Source organism: Alosa alosa, chromosome 1, assembly GCF_017589495.1.
Source record: "Alosa alosa isolate M-15738 ecotype Scorff River chromosome 1, AALO_Geno_1.1, whole genome shotgun sequence".
NCBI lineage: Eukaryota > Metazoa > Chordata > Actinopteri > Clupeiformes > Clupeidae > Alosa > Alosa alosa.
In genome coordinates this window covers 42,067,159-42,094,817 of record NC_063189.1, presented here as the reverse complement: position 1 = coordinate 42,094,817, position 27,659 = coordinate 42,067,159, and the positions used below count along the sequence as shown (strand labels likewise).

At 45.5% G+C, this 27,659-nt stretch overlaps 1 protein-coding gene across 1 annotated transcript in view; it reads left to right on the top strand.

Moving 5' to 3' along the window:
• Window positions 1–17,598, top strand: part of carmil3 (capping protein regulator and myosin 1 linker 3) — a 55,727-nt gene extending 38,129 nt beyond the window's left edge. Inside the window, 18 exon segments of the mRNA XM_048254998.1 lie at window positions 664–762; window positions 3,226–3,345; window positions 3,439–3,552; window positions 4,228–4,403; window positions 5,490–5,577; window positions 6,653–6,763; window positions 7,278–7,344; window positions 7,761–7,948; window positions 9,180–9,259; window positions 9,593–9,754; window positions 10,788–10,986; window positions 12,015–12,228; window positions 12,231–12,398; window positions 13,248–13,366; window positions 13,960–14,134; window positions 14,646–14,723; window positions 15,613–15,720; window positions 16,762–17,598. Of these exon segments, the coding sequence (XP_048110955.1) occupies window positions 664–762; window positions 3,226–3,345; window positions 3,439–3,552; window positions 4,228–4,403; window positions 5,490–5,577; window positions 6,653–6,763; window positions 7,278–7,344; window positions 7,761–7,948; window positions 9,180–9,259; window positions 9,593–9,754; window positions 10,788–10,986; window positions 12,015–12,228; window positions 12,231–12,398; window positions 13,248–13,366; window positions 13,960–14,134; window positions 14,646–14,723; window positions 15,613–15,720; window positions 16,762–16,802 (2,307 nt within the window). The 3' untranslated portion in view covers window positions 16,803–17,598.
• Window positions 17,599–27,659: the final 10,061 nt, after the last annotated feature.

Below are 27,659 nucleotides of genomic sequence, written 5' to 3'. Positions count from 1 at the left end.
AATAAATAATTATATTTCTAGTTGCTGTGCCTTTACTTTATGAAACTTTGCCAGTTATTTATAGTAACAGTTATAGAAAAGCAATAAGCCCCTGGAGTCCGTAGGTTACACTGACTCTACAACAACTTCCATATAAACAACCTATGTATAAAACCTGCATGTGATGCATCTTTGGATGAAACAGGCAGCAAAGAGAGAGTTTTTGCGTCTGAGGCAGTGTCTGAATGTATGTGTTGGCACTGCCATCACGGCGTGTCTGTGTGACTGATCCCGGGATGTGAGGCCTAAGCTGTGTGACGACGGGCCATCTCTATAAATAGCTCACCGCAGTTCAGAATGATTGCGGCCGGCCCGTCATATCTGATGGCTGCCGGTAATTACCAGTGCTTATGTTAGTGAATGTGTGCTTATCGCTACTGCATCAGCTGCAGTGCTCAACGCTGTTTGAATACACTCACTATTCCTGTCAGCCTTTCTTTCTCTCTCTCTCTCTCTCTCTTTCTCTCGCTCTCTCCCGACATATCTCCCGCTCTCTCAATCTCTCTCTTTTTCACACTTACTCTCTTTTCAACTCACTCATTCACTGTTTCTTCCTTACTCTTTCCCTCTCTCTCTCTCTCTCCCCTCACTTTTGCTTACTTCTCCTGTCTCCCTCTCCTTCAGATCCAGAGAGCTCTGTTGAGGAATAATCAAACTCAGCGCTTCTCGCAGAAACAGGCCCTGCGTCTGCATCAAGGTTTAGTGACCAGCACTGCAGAACAGGTACAGCAACTCTGACACAACACAACACAACACAACACAACACAACACAACACAACACAACACAAAGCCACACTACACAACACAAAGCCACACTACACAACACAACACAAAGCCACACAACACAACACAACACAAAGCCACACTACACAACACAACACAAAGCCACACTACACAACACACAACACAACACAACACAACACAAAGCCCTGCGTCTGCATCAAGGTTTAGTGACCAGCACTGCAGAACAGGTACAGCAACTCTGAAATCACAACACAACACAACACAAAGCCACACAACACAACACAACACAACACAACACAACACAACACAACACAACACAACACCACACCACACAACACAACACAAAGCCACACTACACAACACAACACAAAGCCACAACACAACACAAACAACCACAACACACAACACAACACAAAGCCACACAACACAACACAAAGCCACACTACACAACACAACACAACACAACACAACACAACACAACACAACACAACACAACACAAAGCCACACTACATAACACAACACAAAGCCACACTACACTACACAACACAGCACAATGTAAAACACAATGCAAAGCCACACTGCACAACACAACGCAAAGCCACACAATGGTAGGGCAGCCGTGGCCTACTGGTTAGTGCTTCGGACTTGTAACTGGAGGGTTGCTGGTTCGAACCCCAACTTGTAGGAAGCGACTGAAGTGCTCTTGAGCAAGGCACCTTACCCCTCACTACTCCCTGAGCGCCGCTGTAGCAGGCAGCTCACTGCGTCGGGATCACTGTGTGCTGAGTGTGTTTCACTAATTCACGGATTTGGGATAAATGCAGAGACCAAATTTCCCTCACGGGATCAAAAGAGTATATATGCTTATACTTAACTACTTAACACACCACACAACACGCCACACAACATACAGTACAGTACACACAGTGGTATGCACACCACAACACATGCAAACTGAGCAGGCACAGCAGGCACAGCAGTAGTACCCATCGCAAACTCCACCATGTAGTTTTTTGCTGCTTAGCAAGAAAATCTTCACGTCACACAATTTCTGAAACCTGTCACAGAAAATCTTCAAAGCCAAAAGCTAATGCTCAGCCTTTGGCAAAATAAGATAGGATCAGACTTTGAACTTGATCTGACTGTAATCTTGACCCAGACCCATTGCCCTTCAAATGCAAGAATGTAAGACTACGAAGATGGGTCTACCATTTGACACAGAGTGACAGGGAGGCTACAGTGGGCACGTAACTGAAGCGTTCTGTGCAGCGTAACTAGTGTCTGCTGCAATAGTTAGCTTCCACTGTAACCAATGGAACTGGCTACACCAGATTTAACAGCAGCACAAACGTTCGGAAAAATTAGTCTTCTAAAACAATTTTTACACTACATGTATGGAGCACTTCATAGTGTGACATACTGTATACCACATACAGGCTCAGCAGGGACACAAACATTGTAATATAGTAACATACTGTATACCACATACAGGCTCATCAGGTACAAAAACATTGTAATATAGTAACATACTGTATACCACATACAGGCTCATCAGGGACACAAACATTGTAATATAGTAACATACTGTATACCACATACAGGCTCATCAGGTACAAAAACATTGTAATATAGTAACATACTGTATACCACATACAGGCTCATCAGGTACACAAACACAAACATACACAGGCTCAGCAGGTAAACAACCAAAACCTTAGCAAATGTTGGGCTCATCAGGTGAACATCTTCAGTAGGCCACCGCACCCCCAGGCACAGCAGTTATATGACTGACTGCATGGTAGCCCATGCTGGCCAGAGTGCTGAGTGCGTGCTACTGGCTGCTGGGTCTTTTCCCCAGCATAAGCACCAGTGCTCTCCCGCCACATTCTCCACAGTCTCGCCAAAATAATACTCTCTGTCTCAGTCTGTCACTCTGTTACGAACTCTCCTTATCTTTCTTTCACCCTGCCAAAGCCACTCTATTTGTGTGCCTGTAATCCTGCCTGCCACAAACACTTTTTCCTTCTTATTCTTTCTCTTTTCTCCTCTTATTCTGTCTATTTTCTGTTCTCCCGCTGCTAGAGGCATTACGCTTCCTCTCAAGCTTGGTGATTAGCCCATACTTTCTGCTCTATTATTCAGCCAGGGTTGCTAAGTAACACTCACACACAGTGTAAAATCACTTTTTTTGGGAGTAAATGACAGAGTTATTGCAATTGCAGTGTTCTACCATAACAGCTGCCTGATGACTTAATGTCTTTCTGTAATGTCTCTGTGTGTTTTTCTCTCTGTTTTGTTTCTGTGTAAATTCTTTGAATGTGCGTGTGCCTATGTATGCATTTGTTTATTTGCCTGTGCTTCCGTGCATGTGTGTGTGTGTGTGTGTGTGTGTGTGTCTTTGTGCATGTGTGTGTGTGTGTGTGTGTGTGTGTGTGTCTCAGGTGATGGAGCGCCTGTGTGTGCGCGTGCAGCAACAGCTGTGTGTTCTGCGGGGCTCAGCCGAGGGGGAAGAGCTACAGGCGGCGAGGCAGGTTCTCAAGGAGGCCAGGAACTCACGAGCGGTACGTGACGTATTTTGTGTGTGTGTGTGTGTGTGTGTGTGTGTGTGTGTGTGTGCGTGTGCGTAAACACCCATCAATTTGTCCTGTCCTCAGCTGTACCCATCCTTGTGTGAGCTGGCCCACGTGCTGTCAGTGGACGGACCGGTCAGGCAGAGGCTGGACGTGCTAGCTGGAGAGCTGGCCAAGGCAGCTGATAAGGAACTACAGGTAAGTACTCACTGCACTGCACTGCACTGCACTGCACTGCACTGCTCCAGTCCAGTCTTTCTGTCTTTCTCAATATGCATGCCTCTCTATTCTCTCTCTCTCTCTCTCTCTTTCTCTTTCTCTTTGCAGACTCTCTTCTTCCTCTCTCTCTCTATCCAGACTCTCTTTTTCTCTCCCTCTATCCAGATTCTCTCTCCTACTCTCCAGATATCCTCTCTCTCTGTATCTCCCTCAGACACTGACCTGCACATCTGAGAGTCTGCACCTCTTGTCAGACAGATCAGAGGCCCCTCTCCCCTTCACCCCTCCCTCGCAGACCTCCTCCTCCCTCATCCTCCCCATCCTCCTCTCCTCTCCTCTGCTCTGCCTTTAACTGCAGTCTGTATAATGGGCCTGTCAGAGGCCCAGGGAGACTGGCAGAGAGGGTCAGCCTCGGCTGATATGTTTCCCCCAGAATAATAACCGGGTGTGCTACCTACTGCACACCACTCTGTGTTCAGACCTCTCTGTACTGTAGAAGCTGAAAGACAGAGGAAATTGGCTCAATGTTGCCTGTAGAGATTCATGAGCTTGACTATGAGCATTCCACAGATCTAGCCTGTGTTGTTGTTCCCTGTACTGATTGATGCATTCACGTAGTGTTATATCTGACGTTGTGTTTGTGGTGCCTGTCAGGTGATCGTGGACTCCATGGTGTCCCTGTGCCGTGAGCTGTGTCCACTCTCCGCCACCTCAGCCGAGCTGACCTCCCCTCCGCTCTCCTCCATCTCAGAGCGCGTCTCCATCCCTCGCTCTGTCATCCGCACTGCCCTGATGGAGAGAGCCGCGCAGGACATCAACAGAGCCCTCGAGTAAGAGCGCAGCAGTGGCTTTATAAACCCATTTCTTTTCAGATGGCCAACTTTGCCGAACCCAATGGAAACATCAATAAACAGCCCCCTGTTATTTTTAACCATGTTTATACGGGCCCCAACAAATTCAAGAAGGTATGTGAAAAGCGTTCCCTTTACTTTCCAAAAGCAGCCCCTCAAGAGCTTAAAAAGCTCCTGCTACCTCTCACAGCATACAAGCTGTCTAATCAGTCCCACAGAATGGACATCCCGGTCTAACATGAGTCAGGTGTACCGCATGTTTGTTAATGTACCTCTAGCCTCATGGAACAGAGAGATAGAGAGAGAGTGAGAGAGAGAGAGGGGGGGGGGTGCAGAAAGAGGCAGAAGAGAGACAAAGACAGACATATAAAAAGAGGAAACACAGAAAATCACAGTAAGAGATGGAAACAGAGATGGTAAAAGACAACAAAACAGACTCAGATAGAGAGACACAGATAGACAGAAAGAGGATAGAGGAGGGAGAGAGGGAGCGTGCTCTGGGAACATCATCAGACGCTGATGATATTATGTGCTGAAAGGGGAACAACCAAAAGATGAGGAGGGGAGAGAGAAAAGGGGTCAGAGCAGAGCGAGAGGCCATGAACGAGTGAACGAGGCCAGAGAGAGAGAGAGAGGGGGGGGAGAAGGAGAGCGAGAGCTATGGGCTTTCTCCAGGCTGTCAGGAGAAATAAAGGCCACAGAGCGAGACCCAGAAAACAGGAAGCTGAGCCTCAGCTGTGCTGCTGGGGAGCCGTTTCCCTAGCGTGCCGTGCCTGTGCCCCCAGACACCAGCCCAACCCCAGAATGTAAATGATGCAAAGAGACAGATACTAGAAAAGGCGGTGTGATTTCTCTCTGCACGTGGATTTCCAACACTCGAGCATGTTTTGTTTTTTTCTGTCCTCTCTCTGTCACCACTTGACACCACTTGTCTGACTTGAGACCCTCTTTTGTACTGTTACTGCGTGCATGCGAGAGACACTGAGCCATATTCTCACTCTTTCACCCCCCTCTCCTCTCCCTTTCTTCTCTCCTCTCTCTTTGCTGTTCTGTCATTTTTCTCAGGGAGGTTAAGCTTTCTGTCGTCTCCCATCTCACCAACACCATAGTGGATCAGATCCTGCAGGAGCTCTACTCCACTCACAAAACACTGGTACAGGCCTGGCCTCTTTCTGTCTCACTGTCTGTCTGCCAGCCTAACCACTTTACTCTGTCTACCACTGCTTACTGTTAGGAACCTGAAAGTTTGGTTGGGTTTGGTTTGTTTTTTCGTTATTTTTTTTCTCCATACCAACAGTACTCCGTGACCTTGAGAAACAGAGATCTAGAGAAAAATTGCCGGAATTCTCCTTTAATGTTACCAACATTTCAGTTCAGATCTTAAAGGGACTATATGTAGAATTCTGTAGGACTTGAGTTGTATTGATTGCACTAATCCAGTTGCAATGACAGTCTTCCACTAACTTGCATGTTTGACATGAGGTACATAGTGGTATTACAGAGTCCGGTCCTAACAGGGCCTAAAGATATCTACAGAGCAGGCATTTTTGACATTACATCAGTGCAGTTATTTCCCCTTTGAACTGTTCTGGAAAAAAATCAGACAAAAATACCCTTTAAAAATGAAAAACATTCAGGAGCATTGAAGGGTGTAGTATGCCGAATTCATGTAAGGGATAAAGTATAGAACGCCGGTCATTATTGGAAAAATAAGTCCCGGCCAGGGCGAACCGGACCCAGACGCGTAGCTTATTACACGGCTACTTGCCAAAACGAAATAATAAACTCCCCCCGATATGACTTTAGCCTACATAGCCTAGCCGATTTGTTACCGTTCATCGTGGCATTTACTGAAACAAATAGTTTGCAACAACACACGCTGAACTTGAATCAAACATTCTTTCGAACACAGCTGATCAACCGTCTGCTTTCACTTTTGAATGAAGTTCCAGTCCTTGCGTAGTGATATGAAAAGACGTGAAATAAAAGCACAAAGCCCATTTTCCTTGACAGCGGTCTGTTATACTTAGCAACGGTCTGTTATTGAGAATTAGCAGACCACCGAACGTTGGGAAAGCCCATTCAAGTGAATGGAGCATTCTGCAGCATTATGAAGAGCCGTGTAATAAGTTAGTGATAACATGTTGTGTTAGGGAGTGTTAGGGTGGGATCCAGACTCTAAAGGGTTTTCCTGACTGTCTGTCTTGTGGATCTCACTCTGTTCTCAGCTGCAGCAGGTGTCCCAGGTGAGACGCCTTGAGGACAGGGGGACAGCCCGGCGAGCTCCGAGACACTCAGACACACTGGACATCGCAGACGAGGACCTGGCCATCGGCATCGTGAGTGAAATAAAGACAGGAGAAAGTTGGAGAATGACTATGGGGAAATGGAAAGGACAGAGAAGGACATACTGTAGAGACACACATACAGTATACCCCCTCTGTACCTGACAAAGATACACACACACACACACACACACACACACACACACACACACACACACACACACACACACACACACACACACACACACACACACACACACACACACACACACACACACACACACACACACACACACACACACACACACACACATAAACAAGTTTGTCCAGAGAGAAACAAATCAAAGTAGCAGAGCCAAATAACAAGATTTAAAGATTTACAGACTAAAAAAGTGTGTGTTGTTTGTTGAGAGAGAGAGGTTGTGATGCGTGCATTTTTCACACCTTTAGGAAAATTGAATTCTTCCTCCTGCTGATTCTCCATTATGTGTGTCACCTTCTCTTTTTTCCATGTTGTTCTTTGTTGACTTAGACTTGTTTCTCTCTCGTCCTCCCCCTCTCTCACCAGGACACCATCGCCATCAAGAAGCGCAGCTCTCGCACCAGACGGATCCGGCCGGTGTCCACCAGATTGAGTGAGTTCACCCGAGCTGCAGGCTTGGACTTACTGATTTGTGCTGATGAATTATGCATTCTTATTAATTATTTATCGCAAAATGGTGACAAAAGGGGAACTTCTATCCAACTTGTTTTAGTTCACCTCATTAGCTATGCATGACACAAAATCTCTGCACTCTCATTCTATTCACCTCTCCTTTTATCTCTCTCTCTCTTTCTCTCCATGCTTTTCCCTTCCTCTTTCTCTCCCTCTCTCTCTGCATCCCTTTCTTTCCATCTTTTCTCTCTCTCTCCCTTTCCTTCTATTTCTCCCTCTTGTACCTTCCTTGTTTCTGCACAACTATCATTTTGCCTACTTTACCTCACCCCTTCTCCCTCTATCTCCCCCTCTCTCTTCACCTCTCTCTCCCCCCTCTCTCTCTCTCTCCAGCAGGTCTAGGTGATGACCCCTCCGCCTCCCCCATCATCTCTGCCCCTACTCCCTCCGCCCATCTGCCCCGCTCGGCTTCCTGGGAGGGGCTCTCCACCTTGCCTACCCAGGGTGCACCTCTGCGCCACGTGACTCATGTCAGACCTCGCCCCCCGCGGCGACACAGGACAGGCTACACCCCTCCAGACACAGTAAGCAGTAACCTGTCTCCTGTGTTGCGTACAGGTGCTGTGGCAGGCTCATTATTATCATTTCAGGATAATCAATTATTAATCTTACTCAACATTGCACATCTGGACAATGGCGAGTTGGATGAAATATTGGGCCAGGAAGAAAATGGTTCCTGAACCTTTACTCGCACTTCAACCTGTTTTTTTCCATGACCTCATTCTATGTGATGATATTGGCTTATCTCTTGCACAGAATGAGAACCGAGATGGAAAAACTGCATTAAGTTTATACTAGACATGCACTGTACATCTGATATGATTTTCCCATTTCCATCCTCTGACAATTCAGTGTTGTTGTTTACGAGAACATTAGCTTGCAACATCCACAGCATTCTCAGTGCCCTGGGGAAGATCTCACAAGACGTCAAATGGACTTCTCTTTTTTGTTCTGCACTAACTCTGTCAGTTATGACTCACATGCAAATCTCATTTCCCAAAACCTAATCACCCTGGAGCAGTGATGATGCTTGCATATTAGCTCTCATGAGCCCGCATACTTTACAGGGCCTGCTCAGAAGACATGCAGGAGGATGGGAGAGCAGTGGTGTTCTAGCAGACGGGTAACTGCTATGGAAGAATCGATGATGATGATGATGATGACAATGATGATCAAAATGACGATGATGATAATGATGATGATTAGAATTAAGCAATAAGCCCGGAGGCCCCCGAAGCCCCAATAAGGCCGTAGGTTACATTTATTCTACAGCTGCTAAGGGGCGTTGTTAGGCACGACGCGCTAGCGGAGTGCCTAAAACCCCCCTTAGTTGTTGTAGAATCAGTGTAACCTACGGATTCCAGAGGCTTATTGCTTTTCTAAAACTGTTACTATAAATACCTGGCAAAGTTTCATAAAGTAAAGGCACAGCAACTAGAAATGGAACCGATTTATTCATAGATAATCAGTCTTCCGCCAAGAAATATATTTCCTCTATCTGAATGGTTGCCAAGCTATGAAGTTATGGTAGCGTAGGAATATAGAGCGAAATGCGGTCAAGGTGTATGTTTATGCTGCATTTTACAACGGCATCGAACACAATCAAGGACCGAAACTATCAGCTATACAGAATTGTAGTGAACATTCAACAGCCCCTTTCTTGCTCCCCTGTTCCCTCTTCTGATGAAACATTGCTGTAATGTTGCTCACTCTCTCTCTCTCTCTCTCTCTCTCTCTCTGTCCATTCATGTGCAGCACTGTGCTGAAAACGGAGGAGTGAACCTGCTGGACGACGGCCTCCCTGACTTCTATACCAAGAGGGTTCTGCCAGACAGGTACAGGCTTACTATGAGTGCAGCAAACTGGAGGGAAAGGAAGTCATGCACCGAACACTTTAAGATTTGAAGTTATAGATCTGATGACTTTAGACGTTTGACAAAACAGCGAGGATCACCTTCTCATTGACATAATTCATCTCACTCTCTTGTAGGTAAACTCAATTGATTACAGCACTTAGCATTAATTGATTTGTTTTTCTAAAGTCCAAAAGTTGTTAATGTTAATTGATACAGCTGATGCAATAGAGACACAGTATTTAAACGCTAATGCAGTTTGCTGTCGATGAACCGGAGCGAGCGTAAAGTAAAGCAGCCTGTTTTCCCCTACAGTCAGCTGGCGTCGCACCAGGCCCAGGCGCTGAGGAAACAGAAGAGGCGGAGCGTCCTGTCCATCTTCTCCGGTTTCCGTAAGAACCGCCACTCCACCATTTCCTACCAGGAGGCGGAGTCTGCAGGACGGGCAGGGGCCTGTGGAGAGGAGTGCCGAACAAAGTACATCACACCCGTCAATCATAGCTGTCATTCAGAGCTGTGTCAGTCTTAAGGAACGAACATACTACTGCACAGATAGTTTTGTGCCATGCAAACGTGACTAGGCCTAGGCATACTTCATTTTCTGTTGTTTTGAACACAGAACACATGCACACTATGGGCTCTAATTTTTATGACACGCAACGTGTAATGCGTTAATACTGACCCGCATTTCCTGAACTGGGAAAAACATTTAGCTAACATCACACTACACGCAATCACTGGTTGGTCAGTGCAAGATTAGGGCATTCTCAGTATATGAATTTGTTCACAGTGACAACTATTTACATTTGAACATCTAAACATCATGAACATCATTCTCCGCCATGTTTTTTCTAGCAGTTCAATAAAACACAGTAAATGATTCAATTGATTTCTGCTTTGGGGCCAGAGATGATGGTTGAAGAGAAGCACTCCCAATACTTCCACATGTCTGTCAGAGCTGCCTGCTGGAGGGGCATGTCACAAAATTTAGGTGGCATGCGACAGCCCCCACAAAATGTATTGATGTCAAAAATTTGTGTCACACAGGCTGCAGTGGCAGAAGTATGCCAGAGCCTTTAGATATCAGAGCAGTGGATTTGCACCGTCACAGAATGCTGCCTGTAGCTAAATTGTGGAATGTGCTTTACCACCTGAGTGGTTTTGACATTTATCAGTGTGTACCTTCTTTCTACCTTTCTGTTTGTTTCTTATTTTTCTCTTTTCTTCTATTTGCCTCCTCCCTCTCTCTCTTTCACTCTCTCGTTCTGTCTTAATGGTTTTCATTTGTAACTGTGTGTACGTTTGAAGGTAAAGGATAATTGAATCAAGGTCTTAGGACTCAAATCCACCTCCTCCCTATTTATTTTTGTTCTGAAGGAGCTGCAGTTTATTTTATGATATTAGGTGAATGTGTGTGTTGGCTTTTAAGGATGATTGAATTCCACTCCATCACTTTCTCTCTCTCTCTATCTCCTTCCCTCTCTCTCTCTCTCTCTCTCTCATGTTACAGTGTGTCCAGTGAGAATGTGTACTCCACGGTGCAGTACCCTGGCGAGGGAGATCAGGCCGTGGAGGTGAGCAGTGACCGCCCCCAGCGGCGGCTGGAGAGGCAGGGCTCCCAGAGGAGCACGCCCCAGGCAGCGCGGCCCCACCACGGCATCGCCCTCCCAGGCCTCCTGGGCGGCCCAGCCTGCCTCTCACACAAACAGGTGAGTGCTCCTTCATAGAGGTCAAAGGTCAAAGACACTTTCAAAATATTGACACAATCTTGACTCGCTGTTGCCATATGTCCCACAGCTATGTTGAGTATAAGCTTCTTCTCTATTCAGATAATGTTGATTTGGGGCCTGTGTTGGACCTAGGCTGGTGTTTTCCATACTCTATTGGACATTGTGTCCAGTCAAAGCATCCTAATGGGTGTAGACGTTGGGTTCATTTTGAAACCACTGGACCAGCTTTTAACCAATTGACATTGAACCCCTATGGGACTGTTTACTTTCTACTTCTCCCACATGCTGACATATTCCCAAATAGCACTGGCAGTAAGGAAACAATGTCTTTGCCCTTGATGAATAAATTGACAAATTCTTGCTCCAATTCCTCTTTGTTAGCTAATGTTATCTGTATTGCTTCGCCTAGTTTTAGCACTGCTGCTATTGTTGTTCCAACATTTCAAAATGAATGTTTTGCTTCAACATCATAGCATTTGGCCACCCCCACTGGTCACTGATTGGTCCAGACCAGCGAGTATGGCTGATTTTGTGCATAGGGTTTCCAGATTATGGCTGCATTCAGATTTTCTGTCCTATAGCCTGTTTCTATCCATTTTCCCTTGATCCTCATGGAAAATATCATAAAGGTCAAATAGACCTGCAGTGTGTATCAAAGGTCAAATAGAACTGTAGTGTGTAAGCTGCTCATTTGTTCACACAACTTATACACCTATAGACCATACACTTCTCAGCTATACACACAGCAACCCCCTATTTTACAGTACTTCTTGCAAAAGTTTGCCACCAGACTCTTCAACTATTCACACTGGTTTGACAGTTTCTTCAGCAAAAGGCTTCCGAAACTTAAACAGACCTGTGGCTGCCTCCAATATATTTTCTCCAAGGAAGGAAGAAAGGGATGTCACTCTGAGTGTTTGATGTAAAGAGTTCCCTCCCCGTCTCTCTCTCTCTCTCTCTCTCTCTCTCTCTCTCTCTCTCTCTCTCGTTCTGTCCTTCATCTGCAGTCTTCAGACACAGAGAGTGACACGCACAGCTCTGTGGGGACGGGCGCTTACACAGACACGCAGAGCGCGGAGAGAGACACCTTCGACAGCGACGGGCCTCCGCTGGGCGTGGGACGAGGCGGCGGGCGCATGCTGAGGGGCAGACAGCGAGCGTGGATGGCGGAGAGGAGGAGGAGGAGGAGGACTACGAGGATGTGGTCGTCTCACCCGGCGCTGTGATAGAGAAGCGGACAGACACCACAAAGGGAGCGGAGGAAGAGCAGAAGCCTGAGGAGAAGAAGAAGAAAGAGGAGGAGGAGGAGAGGCAGAAGCCTGTGCCGCCACCTCAGAGCTGCAAGCCCAGCCTGGCCAGAATGAGGCAGCGACACCTGCTGGACAGCTCTGGTACTGCAGCGCTGCGGCCACTGCGCCACCACCATCATAGTACACAACGCAACCCAGGGAAGAGGGAGGCAGGGGAAGGGAGTGGGGGGGGCAGAGAGGCTGTTGTAGTGCATTAGTATTGGCAGTGGCAAAGATTTCAGATTCCAAACTTACAGCAAAGTTGCTGGACTGCGGCAAACTCTGTGTAGACTGAACCAGGCTGAAGACAGACAATGCCGTCCTGTTGTGACAGCGACACAAACTACACTCAGCTAAACTAATTCACACCAGCCATCTAAAGGCAAAAGAAAAAAATATATTGATGATCAGGATAATAGCTGTTTAAAATGTCAATATATTGAAATATTGGAGGACAGATATTGATATTTCATCAGTATTTGTGCTGGGGTGTCCATTCCATCCACTATGGGGTTCTAGAAACGCTGTCCTGTCAATTAGGAATGTTACATTGTGATATAGATAGATAGATAGATACTTTATTGATCCCCGAGGGGAAATTCAGGATATTGCATTGTCAGAGAGAGCGAGGCACCCAGTTAGTTACAGAAGCTAAATATCTTCACTCAAAGTAAAACTCGAAAAAAGTCTGGCTTGAGGAATGCCCTAGGAAGTGTTGGAAGGGCTTTATTGATTGTTCTGAGAGGCGGTCTATGTTATCGGTTAGCAGTGCTGTTTGGCTTTAATAAGATTAAATGAATCAGTGGGCAGTCTGAGCGTTTTTGCTTTGTGTGAGCTCTCCCTGATGTGATGACACAGGCTTTCTACCCCCAGACGCTGGTGGAAGCAAGCGGGATTCACAGAGAGCCAATCTGTGGCCTGTGGCTAAACTAAGCTTGTTTACCTGTGCAGAGCCTTCAATAGAGGAGACCGGAGGAGAGGAGGAGGTTGGGGAGGAGAGGGAGGAGAGGAATGGTGACGGCACACCGAAGGATCAAAACATCAAGGCGCATTCTCCTGGAAATGAAAAGGTAGGGATGTGTGTGTGTGTGTGTGTGTGTGTGTGTGTGTGTGTGTGTTCCCATGCACAAGTATATCTGTGTGTGTGTGTGTGTGTGTATGAATAAATTTAATTTAAGTGTGTGTGTGTATGTCCATGCACAAGAATATCTGTGTGTGTGTGTGTGTGTGTGTGTGTGTGTATGTGTGTCCATGCACAAGTATATCCGTGTGTGTGTTTGTGTGTATGAATAAGTTTAAGTGTGTGTGTGTGTCCATGCACAAGTATATCTGTGTGTGTGTGTGTGTGTGTGTGTGTGTGTGTGTGTGTGTGTGTGTAAGAATAAGTGCAAATGTGTGTGTGTGTGTGTGTGTGTGTGTATGAATAAGTGTAAGTGTGTGTGTGTGTGTGTGTGTTTAATTAACTTTTTAACATCTACCAGCCACAGTTCCAATTTCAAAATGTATCATTTGGCTGGTAGCTAGTGCTAATTTCCCTGTGTGTGTGTGTGTGTGTGTGTGTGTGTGTGTGTGTGTGTGTGTTCCTGCCTGAAGGAGAGAAACAGTGATAGGGTTATATCAGCTGTGTGCTGCTTTATGATTAATTTCTACTTCCTGTTTGCAGTGGTCTCCTCAGGCAGGTAAAGAGCAGACAATCACAGACAGGGGGTTACCTGAGCATAGTCCCTCTGTCTCTCCCTCCAAAGAGAGAGCCAATCCCAAGGCAGGACGGCCTCCCGTGCCTCCCGCCTCTTCAAAGCCTGTGCTTCATCATTCGTTTGACTCTGCTGTCAGTCAGGGTATGTTGTGCTGTATTTTTTATTTCATTTTATTGAACCTTTATTTAGGCAGGTAAATCCTTAAAAACATGCTCTTATTTGCAATGGCGGCCCTTTCAAAATGCAAAAGCCTCTTTGGCAATTAAATGAATATAGTCACAGGTAATATAATACACAGGGACAGGCACTACATGAGAGTGGAGCACATCATAGCATAGGCTCTGGGACAGCAGACTGCACACAAGCAGACACATGTAAAAACCCAAAACAACAAACTACACACACAACAGTGACAGGCAGCTAACACATGCAGATGTAATATGATGATGCAGAAAGGGCTAGGATACAGCAAGCAGTTATAACAACGCATGTTGTTGGATCTTTCACTACTGTTGTTAAAATTGCTTTGTTGGCAAGACTTGTTAAATACAGTGTTGCCCATAAAGTGGTCAGAGAATGTTATGTCACATGCACTATACATGTGATTATGATGATGATGATGGTGATGATTGAGTTCTGTGGCCTTTGTTAGGTGATGAAGATGGCAGCAACTCCAACGGTGTACGGCTGAAGCCGTACCGTAACAGAAAAGCCAATTCTTGTGACACAGGTACACGCAAGAAATCACATGTATAGTGTGAGCACTTGTTTACATATGCATGTCTGCATGCGTGTGCTTGTTTGTGTACACGTGGGACCATGGAGGGGTGAACATAAGTGATTAACCACAGATGGTGCATGTTTGTCATTTCCAGTTAATTCTTTAGTATTTTTCACTGCCTGCATGCAAAGCATGTGTTTTTTGGGTTGTGCATGTTTGTGTTTGTTTGTGTGTGTGTGTGTGTGTGTGTGTGTGTGTGTGTGTGTGTGTGTGTGTGTGTGTGTGTTTGTGTGTGTGTGTGTGTGTGTGTGTGTGTGTCTCAGAACATGCTCTCATTCCTTGTACCTCTTTTCATAATTTCTGCAGCTCCTCTTAAATGATTTGCTGCTCTTAACATCCATAATAACAGGTCAATGAGATGAGTGGCCTTAAAGCTTACTGCGATACATAGGTCATAAACCCATTGTCAGGGTGATGTGAATATAATGACTGTAATTATTAGAGTAGATCTGAAACACCCACTCTCCTCCTCCCCACTTGTTTATCACACTGTGCTCTCTTATTGACTTGACTGTTTGTCTGTTTCTTTGTTTGTCTGTCTGCCTGCCTGTCTGTTTGTCTCTGTGTATGTAATTGTTCTTTTTTTGGCCTGTCTGTCTATCTGTCTGTCTGTTTTTTCCCATCTCTCTCTCTCTCTGTCTTTGTTTGTCTGTCCACCTAGTCCACCTAGTGTCTGTCTATCTGTCCATATATCTGTTACTGGAGAAGCGTAAATCAGGTTTGCATGCCCTTTTGGGGCTGTGCTGAAAATGCCTTGGCTGTAGCTCACACTTGCCTGTAGCCCCATGTGTATGAACGTGTGTGTTGTGTCTGGGTTTGTGTGTATGTTCATTCTCAGGCGTGGGACACAACAGCCCCCGCGATCTGGAGAAGTCCTCAGATCGCAAGCCCCCAGTGAAAAAACCCCGACTACCCCCCAAAAGACACAAATCTGTGGATTTTCCCGGTACTTGTGTGTGTGTGTGGTGCGTGTTTGTGTTTGTGCTTGTGTGAGTAAGAGATTGTGAATGAGTGTGTGTGTGGGTATGTGTGTGTGTGTGACTGAGTTGTGTGTGTGTGTGTGTGTGTGTGTGTGTGTGTGTGTGTGTGTGTGTGTATGTGTGTATGTGTGAGTGAGTAATTGTGAATGAATGTGTGTGTATGTGTGTACTGTAAATGTGTGTGCGTGTGAGTGATTGTGAATGAGTGTGTGTGTGTGTGTGTGTGTGTGTGTGTGTGTGTGAGTAATTGTGAATGAGTGTGTGTGTGTGTGTGTGTGTGTGTGTGTCTGTATGATCCTGTGTTTGCATAAAAGCTCCTGCATGCGTGAGATTTTTATGCTCCATGTGCTCCACACTGTGTGTATGCCTACACTGCTCAACTTCCAATCAGGACCTAACTTCTTTGTTTGACTGATTGATTGATTGATTGATTGATTGACTGATGGAGTTTAACATCTCCCAAACTCAGACAAAGTAAGCCTGTGGTGTTTGTCATGCCGTACATGCTGACTCATAAAAGCTGGACATCCAGTAGGTGGGATGACTGATAGGCACTTACAGAGGCACACTCTCTCTCTCCCTCTCTTCCTTTCCTTCTGTGTTTTGCTTTCTTTCCTACTCTCCTCTCTTGCTTTCTCTCCTTCCCTTCATATCTCCCTCACTACCTTCATGAATCATCGTCTTCCCCTCTTTCTCTCTCTCCATTTCTCTCTTCTCCCCATTCTGTCCTATCTCACTTGATCTCTTCTGTCTTCCCCTCTTTCTCTCTCTCCATTTCTCTCTTCTCCCCATTCTGTCCTATCTCACTAGAACTCTTCTGTCTCTCGCTCTGTCTCTCTCTCCCTCCATCTTGCTATGCTGGACAGATGGCTGTGCGCTGACCTTTAGAGTGCTTCTAAAGCCAGCTTAGTGCTGAGGGTGAGGTGAGGATGCTGGTGTTAACCCCCCACTCTCTCTCTCTCTCTCTCTCTCTCTCTCTCTCTCTCTCTGCACTCTCTCTTCCCCAGGTCACACAGGCCCGGAGCCTGGCAACGGAGAGGCGTCATGACAACGCCAGCCTAGGAGCCCGCCGGCCACATTGGCATGACAACCACTGGGGGATTATGATGATGATGGCTAGAGGAAGGAAAGAAGAAAGAAGAGGGAAGTAAATGTAGAGTGAGAAATGGAGGAATGAGAGCAGAGGAGACTGCTGGAGAGACCATTTGGCTCTCTGTAAACAGCCCAATAAATGTAGCTACACGATGTTCCAGTGGGAGCACTCAAACTCTCCAACTCTTATTCATCCTCCCCTGTCCAGTTCAGTCCATTCTCTATCTCGACCTCTCACACTCTCAGCCAGCTGAGCTAACACAGGGTCAGAGTCAGCTCTCCACTTACCACACCACTGTCTTAAATCAGGCCTCTACTAAAGTACTGTTTTCTGTCTCTCTCTCTCTCTCTCTCTCTCTCTTTCTTTCTCTACCCCCTCTTGCTTGTCCCTTTTTTCTCTTATGTCAGTAGACAATCTTTTGACACTGAAACTACAAGCTTTGGTGTTTGCTTGTAGGTGATCATGATCTGTAAATATGAAATACAACAATCACTTTTTGCACAAGTCAAAGTGAAGACCATTGCTCTGCATTTTATGTTGATTTTTACATATTGATAAGTGTTGCATAAGTTATCAGGAAGCTGTTGTGTGATGATGTTCATTTTGTTTTCAGTATTATTATTATGTTATTTCATGGTTGCTACTTGGTCAAAGAAACATTATAACAATCAAAGTTGTGCAAGAACAAAATGAGCTTTATTTTTTAAAAAATGTGAATGTTACTTTGACTGAATAAAGTTTGGGCCTTTAATAATGTGTCCCCTTTAATCTCTCTCTTTCTCTCTCTCTCTCTCTAACTATAAGTGAGTGTATCTGCATGAAGTTGAATACGTTACACTTAGTCTACTTAACCAGCAGGAGGTGCCATACACCTAGAGAGCTTCCCCTGTATAGAGAAGTGTCTGGCTGATCATGTTTTGATAAGACTTTGGGAATGGCTGGGTCATTTTTATATCCCAAATTTGAATCAATCGATCAAGTTGTCGCAACCCTTGTTCCTCTGTAGATTTGGTATATCAGCAATGCACTTGTTGTTTACCAAGCAGACAAAGGGCTAGGAAGGCTATTTATTATGCCACTGTCCCCATGGGAACACCATTGATCAGTCTGCACAAATAATCCCCAGTCATTATACTGAAGTCTATTCACTATTAATCTGTTAGCAGGTGGGTAAGATCATTCTGTTGAAAGCAGAAAGCATTATCCATGCTTTGAATATACGTGTGCATGGAGACCTATTTCTACAGAAGGTGACTGTCACACAGTGTTTTTTTATTATTGCAATGTACTGGCCGGAGTGGAGCTGCATTTCTATAAAAGCCCAGCCCAGATTAAAGGCACATGGTATAAATATTTTGTTCAGCATTAGAATTCTGTTGACATTACTGCTGTGAGATTACGCTAAGTACTATGGCTCTGAATGAAATGATTGGTGTGTACGGATTTAACAACATGGGAAAATAAGATGGTTATTTTTTGCACATTGCTCTGTCTCGGAGCACACACAGTCTAATATGGCAGGAAACTATAGCTCAGTGATTTATTTGCCTTTTAAGCAGCTCACATTAATTCAACGTTTAATTAATTGGGTCTTTTCGTAAGGCCCACACACATTCCAACGTTCACAGGCACGCGCGCCTGGTGAAACAAGTGATGTTCTCTGACGCTGTGAGATGTTGTTTAATTTATGAGCTGCACCACCATGCACATTCAGGAGCTGCACCAATCAGATTCATTAGTTAGGGAATGAATCTTTCAACACACACACTTGTGAAGTCTGAGTAATGCTGACAGATGGGATTAATGATGAGGTTGCCCAAGCTGGCCGTAACCAGCTAAGAGAATGGTGAAGTTTATGAGCCTGAGTGCCACTGCTGTCTGGAGACCATGGTTCAGGCCCTGTGAAGTCTCCATCCACCTTTTACCCTATCACAACCCTTTTCCATCAGTGTCATAAACTAAGATACCATGATGCTGTAGTATAATGAAACATCACAAAGACTACTTTGAAGATTCCTTGCCTTATAGTTGTGAACCACTGATTATACTAACTATAGTGCTTTTTTTTCTTTTCAGAACAGGATTCCCAAAAGATTTGTTATCCACCTCCCCAGTGCTTTGCTGAGGGATTAATATTATGAGGAAACCGGTAGCCATATTCCTAACTGGGGTCAAATTAGTGAACATCTATTAGTGGGGAGGGTAGCCAAGGGCCCCTCTGTTGCATCTACACAATTAAACAGAAAGAGAGAGATGTGTGTTGGTGCATATTTGAGTGAATTTGAGACAGTAAGTGAAGGAGGGGTTGGCTTTACACAAGGAAACAGGTGGGCACACTCTCCCTCCATCCCTCTCTCTCCCTTTGAGTGTGTCTGTGTGTTTGGATGAATTGCTTGTCTTCTTTGACTCTGAAGAGAATGGTACTATTCTGGAACAGGATCCACTCTCCGACCTAGATGTTCACTCCTGTCTACTGAAGTAACCATTTTCTCTCATGTTTGTTGACTGTGTATGTTTCCAGTAGACTTAGAGCTATTGCACACATCTTTCTATTATGTTTTATTAATTCTGTCTGTCTGTTCAGAAGTATGGTGTGTGGTGAAGATGTTCACTCGGTTTATGTTATGTTGTTATCTCAGTTTATCTCAGTGATCAATGGATTAATCTGACAATCAACGAAGTAGTTATGACAGCGTTTGAAAATGTCTCATTTTGCAATCTAGTGAGAAAAGTTTGTAACTGTTTCTACTTCTTGAATAGAAATGCAATCCCTTCACTCTCTCTTTGTTTTCTCGAGTCTTCATCGTCAGCCTTTTCTTTTCTTTTCTCTCTCTCTCTCTCTCACTTTGTCACTCTGGTTGCACACTGTAACCAAGTTTTGTCCTCGCTGCTTCATCGTTCGCCTCTGATTCATGTTATTCTATTTATGGGGGTGTTTCTCTTAGACACCTTCCACTGTTGTAACACTCGGCTTGACAGGCTGTGAATGAATCTCAATGACTTTAGTACCCGTCTCTCTGCATGCGTGCGTGTCTGGGTGTGTGTGTGTGTGTGTACTCGCCAGAGTGTAATTGGTCGGATATATGGATGCATGGATATACAAAATGTATAGATCACAGGGGCCTGGTCCATTGCTTGTGGCACTAATGCACTTTCAGTAGTTCTCTGTGCCCTGGCAGACCCCAGTGGGGCCCTGGCTAATGACTGCTATTGCTTTATAATTCAGTAGAGTGGATGCTGTCGCCCTCTCTCTGGTCGCGCTCTCCAGACACCCAAGTCCCCAGACACTCAGAGCTCAGGCCGCTCAGACCCTTATGACTCATTGGAAGTGACATCAACTGTGATTTTAAGGCTTTGAATACACGTCTGTGTGTGTTTGTGTGTGTGTGTGGGGGGGGGTGGCGGAGTGTCTGGCTGTGGATAAGATGGTGGGTTGATGTGATATGCATCCTTACTACAAATTGTAAAACAATAGGCAATGTTAAACCTAAGATCCTTGATTACCTTCCTTGATATCCTTAAACCCTCTCTGGTTATACTGTGGGAGGTTGATGGGATATGCATCCCTCCTACAAATGGCGAAAGAACAGGCAATGTTAAACTGTGAGTGTATGGATTAAGAGATTATTATGTTTTCTTTGTAAATTTGCTGATCCCTTACTCCCTCCACCTTCCCCCTCTCTACCTCTTTTGCTCTTCACTCCCACTCTCTCAGCTCATCTCATACCTCATAACCACTCATCTCCCATTTACGTTATCTCAACACATTCATCCTTAAATCTGACCATCGCCCTCTACTCTCTGTGACCCGAACACCCCTCTCTGCACCGTGCCCGTGTTTGATCCTCGCAGTCATGCCGGCCATCGTCAACCTGCTCTTCCACACGGTCTCCACCAACACCACTATCTCCTTCTCGCTGGTGCTGCCGCTGGTCAGCGTGCTGTCGCTGCTGGTCGGGGTGGGCGGTCACCTGCTCATGTGGCTGGTGCTGATGCGTAACCCGCGGCGCCGGTCCAAGCCCAGCTCGGTTCTGCTGCTCAACCTGAGCCTGGCGGACCTGGGCGCGCTGCTGACCCTGCCCTGCGTCCTGCTGAGCGCCAGCTCTCAGGACTGGCAGCTGGGCGGTGGCATCTGCATGCTGCTGGGCTTCATGACGTCGCTGACCGCCGGCGTGGACATCTTCAGCCTGGCCGCGCTCTCCGTGCTCCGCTACCGCATCGTGGCGCCGCAAGCGCGCCCCAGTGTACGCCCCATGCAAGTGTGAGTGCGCGTCCGACCACACACACACACACACACACACACACACACACACACACACACACACACACACACAGTGAGCAACACACAGACAAGCAGACAATCACACTGACATATGCACAAGACACACACACACACACTCTGCGGTATACAAGCCACACACAAACATCATGCACACTATGTTATGCATGCACAAGACACACACACTCATATCATTGGCTACACGCTCTTGTGAAGAGAATAGCTGTATGGCATTCAGCACACTCATTCATTCAGCATGCAGCACACAAGTTCTTTTTGGTAAATTTGCTAAGAATTCTTGTTCAGTCAGATCATAACATTTATGGTAAAACGCCTTGTCTCCTGTGATCGCATGACCTTGAGTTGACCTTGAATTCCTTTGGTAACTTGTTTCTACTCTGGAGTGTCATAACTAGATAATAATCACTGATACAAATCTAATAACTACTAGAATGAATGAATGAAAATTCTGTAACAACCGTTTCATTCTGAATGTGCAGTGATTGATATGGATTTAAATGGCCTCATGCATGAGACTCAGACAAGCCCAAGACAACCTGACACATAATTAATTAATACATCCATGAATATGGCATGACTGATAAAATAATAAAACTGTTTCCTTTTCACCTCCCTCATCTCTCCATTCTCGCTTCTCCAGGGCCGGCACAGTGGCCGTCATCTGGCTGGTGGCGGTCACCATGGCGCTGCCCAAGGTGACGTACATCCGCTTCGACGGCGGCTGCACGTGGTCGGTGGGCCGCAACCAGTGGCTGGGCTTCCTGGTGCCGGCGTTCCTGGTCTACTACGTGGCACCGCTGCTGTGCATCGCGGTCAACTGCGGCCTGATCATCATGCACCTGCAGCGCTGCCGTGGCACGCTGGCCGCCGACCGCCGCAACAAGAAGGCCACGGCGCTGCTGCTGGGCTCCACGCTGGTGTTCGCCATCAGCTGGCTGCCCTACTACGTGCTGGAGTTCGTCAACGTGGCCTCGCCGCTGGGCAGCTCTCTGGCCTGGCCGGTGGTCACCAGCAAGCCGCTACCGCCGCCGCAGATGAACGCTTCGCCGGGTAGCATGGTCACCACCACGGAGAAGTCGGCGATGCTGATGACGATGACGGCGGTGCCACTGAGCCCGAGTGCGGAGGTGTCGCTGCTCTGGGAGGTGGCGTCGCTCAGCGCCATCCTGCTCATCTGCCTGGCGCCCTGCTGGAACCCGCCGCTCTACTTCCTGCTGTCGCGGCCTGCCCTGCGCCAACTGCGAGCCCTGCTGCCCACCGTGCCCGAGCGCTGGAAGGTCACGACCCTGTGCCGTCGCGTGGCCCCTGGCTCGCCACCACAGCTGCCCCCGAACCCGCCACCGGTCTCCTATATGGTCACACACACTCTGCCCGCTAGGCTGACACAGTGATGTGTGTGTGGGCTTGCCAAAGAGTAGCACAGTAACACAGAAATACAAATAAATACACACACACACACATACACACACACACACACACACACATTGATACACACAATAAACACACATATTTACATTTCCAAACACACACACAAATGTCACTAACTGATAAACACACACACACACACACACACACATACACAAATACCTACGCACCCCTGCAAACTAACAGAGGGTATTCCAGAAAGCAGGTTTACTGGCTTAACTGGGTATGTTAACCCAGATCAAAAATGATCAGGCAATGTAAGTAACTATGGTAAGGCTCTGAACTTAACCTGGTAGGGGTAGGTTTTGTTCAGGTTATGTTCAATTATGTTCGGTTATTTCAGTGCATGTTCAACCAGGCCGCTATTTTTACACTTGTCACACAATGACGTTTCATTTTGAAGAAGGTCCGATTGACAAAGAAGCACAAAATCATGTAATATTTATCCGTGGAATTAGCCGTGAGAGGGCGATAAGACCACGACATCACATGATAGCCCATCCTTTCTTTTCCAAACGAGTTTTTCAAGAGCGCTATAGTTTTTCCGCTGAATCCTAAATTGGGCTAGGCTACTTGAAAAGCATTCCCGACTCCATCCCTACATTAGGCTACGCATGGATTAGAATAAAATAAAATAAATCTTAGCTAGCCAACACCATAGGACATTTGCCTTTGGCTCACCAGACATCGGATGGACAAAAACATCTCAGACACACTGAAGATATAATTACAGTGCAGTAGGCTACAAAAAAGGGAAAACATATAGAAAATGAATAAATAAGTTTAAATATAGACTAGGCCTACACAACAGCTCAGCCAGGTATGCGTGTTGTCACTAGTTTGGTTAAGAATGCCGATGGCATTTGGGATAAAATAGTTTTTCAATAGGCTACACTTTTTTCCTCTCTCCAAATACTTGAAATGATGTGCATCGATGATCGCTCTCCGACTGGGAATTTAGTATTGCAGACGCAGAGCATATCGGCAAGCTGTCGGTCGGTGCGTAAAGTTTGCCTTGCGCTAAAGCAGTTCCTGCGCAACTTCATTCGTTTTCCTGGACACAAACCCACGAGGATCATTAGAGTGTAATTTCACCAACTGGCAGGTCAGCATCACTTATTAAATTTTCCAAATGTGCACCGAAATGTGTCCAATAGGCTACCCATGCCTTCCGACATTCTTCACCCTTCCGATGATGGAGGCGCAAAAGTTTAACTTGGCCCACAGCTGCAGAACCCGCGTTAAAATAGAAAATTACATTTGGGATTCTCAAAGAATTCTATGGCCCACTCAATCTGTGACAAGGTAGGCTAGTTTAATGAAAGCATCATTTAAAGCAGTCAATACAATAGCCTACGTGATGTCCACTGAATTATTTAATTGTGCCTTTTACATTAAATAGGCTATCCTAAACGTAGGCCTACGCATTTCAGTGGTCAGTTAGGCTATTCTCTGCCAAGCAAGGTCTCGGACGCAGACGCTTAAGTATTGCTCTTTTTTTGTTATTACAGTTCTCTCCTCCTTGTAAGCCTCACTACTCCGCCTCTGAAAAATACTGTGCTCTTCGTTTCGCCGGTTTCACTCATGGTTTCGACTCTCAATAGATGATGCCTTTATAAGTTCGCCGTGAACGCGCACAACTCTAGGTTATCTAACACAGGGTTGATTGAACTAACTGGTAACCGGTGTTTTGGAACCGACAGCTCGGGTTTAGTCGCCACAGGTTCAGACAACCTCAGTGTTTGTTAAACCTTTTTATGCATCTCACAAACAACACACACACAAACACCTATGTTTGTTAAACCAACACATACCTTTCTGGAATACCCTGTAATAGCTTGCGGAATGTCTGAAATGAGTTGAAATAATTAAATTGCCTATTTTGAGTTCATAGAAATGCCTACAGATGCAACACAATTTAGAAGTGGGCATATAGATTACAGTAATAGGATAATTGAATGTTTAAGTAGCCCCCATTGACTGATTTAGTGTATGCCTAATTCTGTGAACATTTCAGATGCAACACCATTGCCAAACGCACATGGCAGCAGGTGAAAATGAAACACAAACACATTATTCAGAATAGTAGGTTTATATAGTTATAGTTTGCATTAATATTTCTTAATTATGAAAACATGTCGGCCTAGTATGCTTATAGCCTTCACTTGGCCTCTGTTTTACAGCTAACAAGAAAAGGGTGTCTTTGAACACTACTGTAAGGCACCAGAGTGTTTTACAGTAGCAGAGGAGTTGGCCATTGCAAATAATAGTGGAAGGCCGATTATGGAAGGGGTTGAGGGAGGCATTCGGTCGGATTCTGGTGCTGTGGAAATGTGTAGCCTTTATGTGCAGGGTACAGTAATATGACATTAAATTAAACAAGTTTGATAAAATGGTGATTTTAATAGGCTATATTAGGCCTACTGTAGGCTATGTCCGATTTATTTCAGGCTATTCTTGCTCAGATGTTCAGCATACTGTAGGCTAGGCCTATGTCCGATTTATTTTCGGACATACAGTATATATATAGCCATTCGCTATATATACAGTCTATATATGGCGGTCTCTAAAACCCCTCGCCCTGCGAAGAGAGCCCCTCACGATTTGCGCTCCAATGTCGTATGGAACATCCAGGTACGCCGGACGATATCCGGACGATATTCTCGAATTGTTAGTGGAGGGGTGGTAGGCTACTTATAAAGGGTGTGTTTAACGGAAACCTCGGGTTAACCAAGAACATAACCTGCTCGGAGCAGGTTTGAGATGCAGCGTACTTGTCATGCGTAATTGCCTGCGTAATGTCAGCGTAATTGCCATGGCAGCATACCTCGGTTAAAACATATCCACCTTTCGTAGTACGCGTGATCAAGTTACTCTCGAAGTTACCCAGATAAGCCAGTAACCCCGCTTTGTAGTACAGTCCCCAGCAAACTAACACAAACAACACATACACAACACAAAGTAAGAAATCAGTCACCAATCCAAACAATTTGAGTAGTATCTTAAAAGCAGGTGTGTAACAGGAGCCCCCTGAGTCCATCTCTGAGTGAAGAAATATGAGTTGCTTAGTAACACTGGTAAACGAATCAGGAATGTAAAACTGTGTACTCATGTTTTTATGACAGGGCATTTAATTTACAGTGCTCCAGCAAGCCAGCTGCCCAGTGACTCTTTCCATCACACTCCCCGTCTCTTTCTCTCTCGCCTTCTGCTTCTCTCACACACTTACACACACATTCTCTCTCTCTGCTTTTCCTCTCTCTCTCTGACACATACACTCATCCTCTTTATCTGTCTATCTTTTATTCCCCCTTTTACGCAAACATGCACACACACACTATAACAACCCCCAACACACATACACACACACACACACACACACACACACACACTCACACTTCATACAAACCCCCACTCAATTTGGGACTGGAATATTGCTCCGGGCTACAGCTGAGATATTTATTTGTTTAGCGCTTTAAAGTTCATGGTGGTGTGTCGAGCAGAATGAGTGTGACTGTGTGACAGCGCACCCCAGTCTCCTCAGCTGGAATGGATGAACTCTGCCTGTTATGACATGGCTCCCTCCACGCACTATCATGCCTGCCATAGGGTCACAGCTGGTGGAAGAGGAGGTTTTGGCAACTGCCTGGCGGCTCTGAGCTGCATCATTCCACCCAAACCCACTGCCGCCCCCCCACCCCCCCAAAAAAATGTATTTATGGATTAGGGTTAGGATGCTTACTGTGCTGTTTTTTTTCTATTTCTACTTATGCACCAAATATTTTATTTGTCTGCTTTTGTAGTGAAAGTTACACTGCATGATTGCATAACAGTTCATTACTGTAGTGAGGACGAGGTCAATTGCTTGATTGTGAAATGCAGTAAACCGTAAAAACAGCAATGCTGCTCTAGTCATTAATAATAAAGGAAATGCTTAAAAAATCTTTTATTATTTATATTATTATTACAGCAAAGCCTTCTGTTGATGTAAAGGGATAAAATAAACTTGATGTTTCAGCACTCATCCCTGCTGATTATTTATTCATAACTTAATAGGACATGAAATTGACTTCATTAGGACACATTATCATCACATTATCTCTCTGAATCCCCACGATAACAACGGTCTAATTAGGTCACCAGCACCACCACCACACACACACACACAAATGTGTAACATTCTGGTCATCCAAGAGAAAGGCAGGAGGCTTTTATACAGTATGTGGACGCCAGTGGGCCATTCATTGTGGTTACGCTGTGGGAGGAGTCCCTCTGATGTGTCAGTCACCACTTCACTTCTACACTGACCCGTGGAGGAGGCCTGACCTTAATCAGGACTTAGCTGCTCCTCCTGTGTCGCGATAATTGCAGTGTTTGTGTTTGATGAATTACAGTGGCTCCGGCAACAATCATACAACTCCAATTGCGCTGAACGTGCTCATGTCTCACCAACACAACCCCACCACTCAACCCCACCAGCACCTCCCCTCAACCCCCTGGGTGCTATATAATTATCCTCAGGATTAGTGAGTTCATGTCACTGTGAGCTTATGGCATAGTGTGATTGCTCAGCTCTGGTGCCATGTGTGAGCAAGACCGCTTGGTCCTCATGCCAGCCATGTGTGCTTTGCCGCGTTTGTCAGCAGGTGGCAGTAGGCGGGCTCGATCATAGAAGTGCCAGGACTCATAACACATCTCTCACTACTGTCTCTCTGGAATCAGGGAGAAAGAGAGAGAAAGAACCTTTCCATCTTGTTTATGACCTCCTATATTTTAACTATATTTTAATATTTGACCTACAATGTCTTGGACTGTACATAAAATAGCCCTATGTAGAATTTAGAATTTAGAATGTAAAATTTTTAGAGGGACCAAAAGAGCAGGTCTTAATATGGAGATTTCATATAACATCATAAATCTGCAGTTAATGACTACATGTATTTCAGGTACTTAGTGATTGTGGTAAATCTACATTTACCTAGTTTGTATATTCAAGTGTTGGTAGCCTAAAAAGACTAAGTACAAGGCTGACAGACTGAATTGGCTGAAGTAGGCTACTTTTCTCTAACATCGCCAGAACCTGAAAA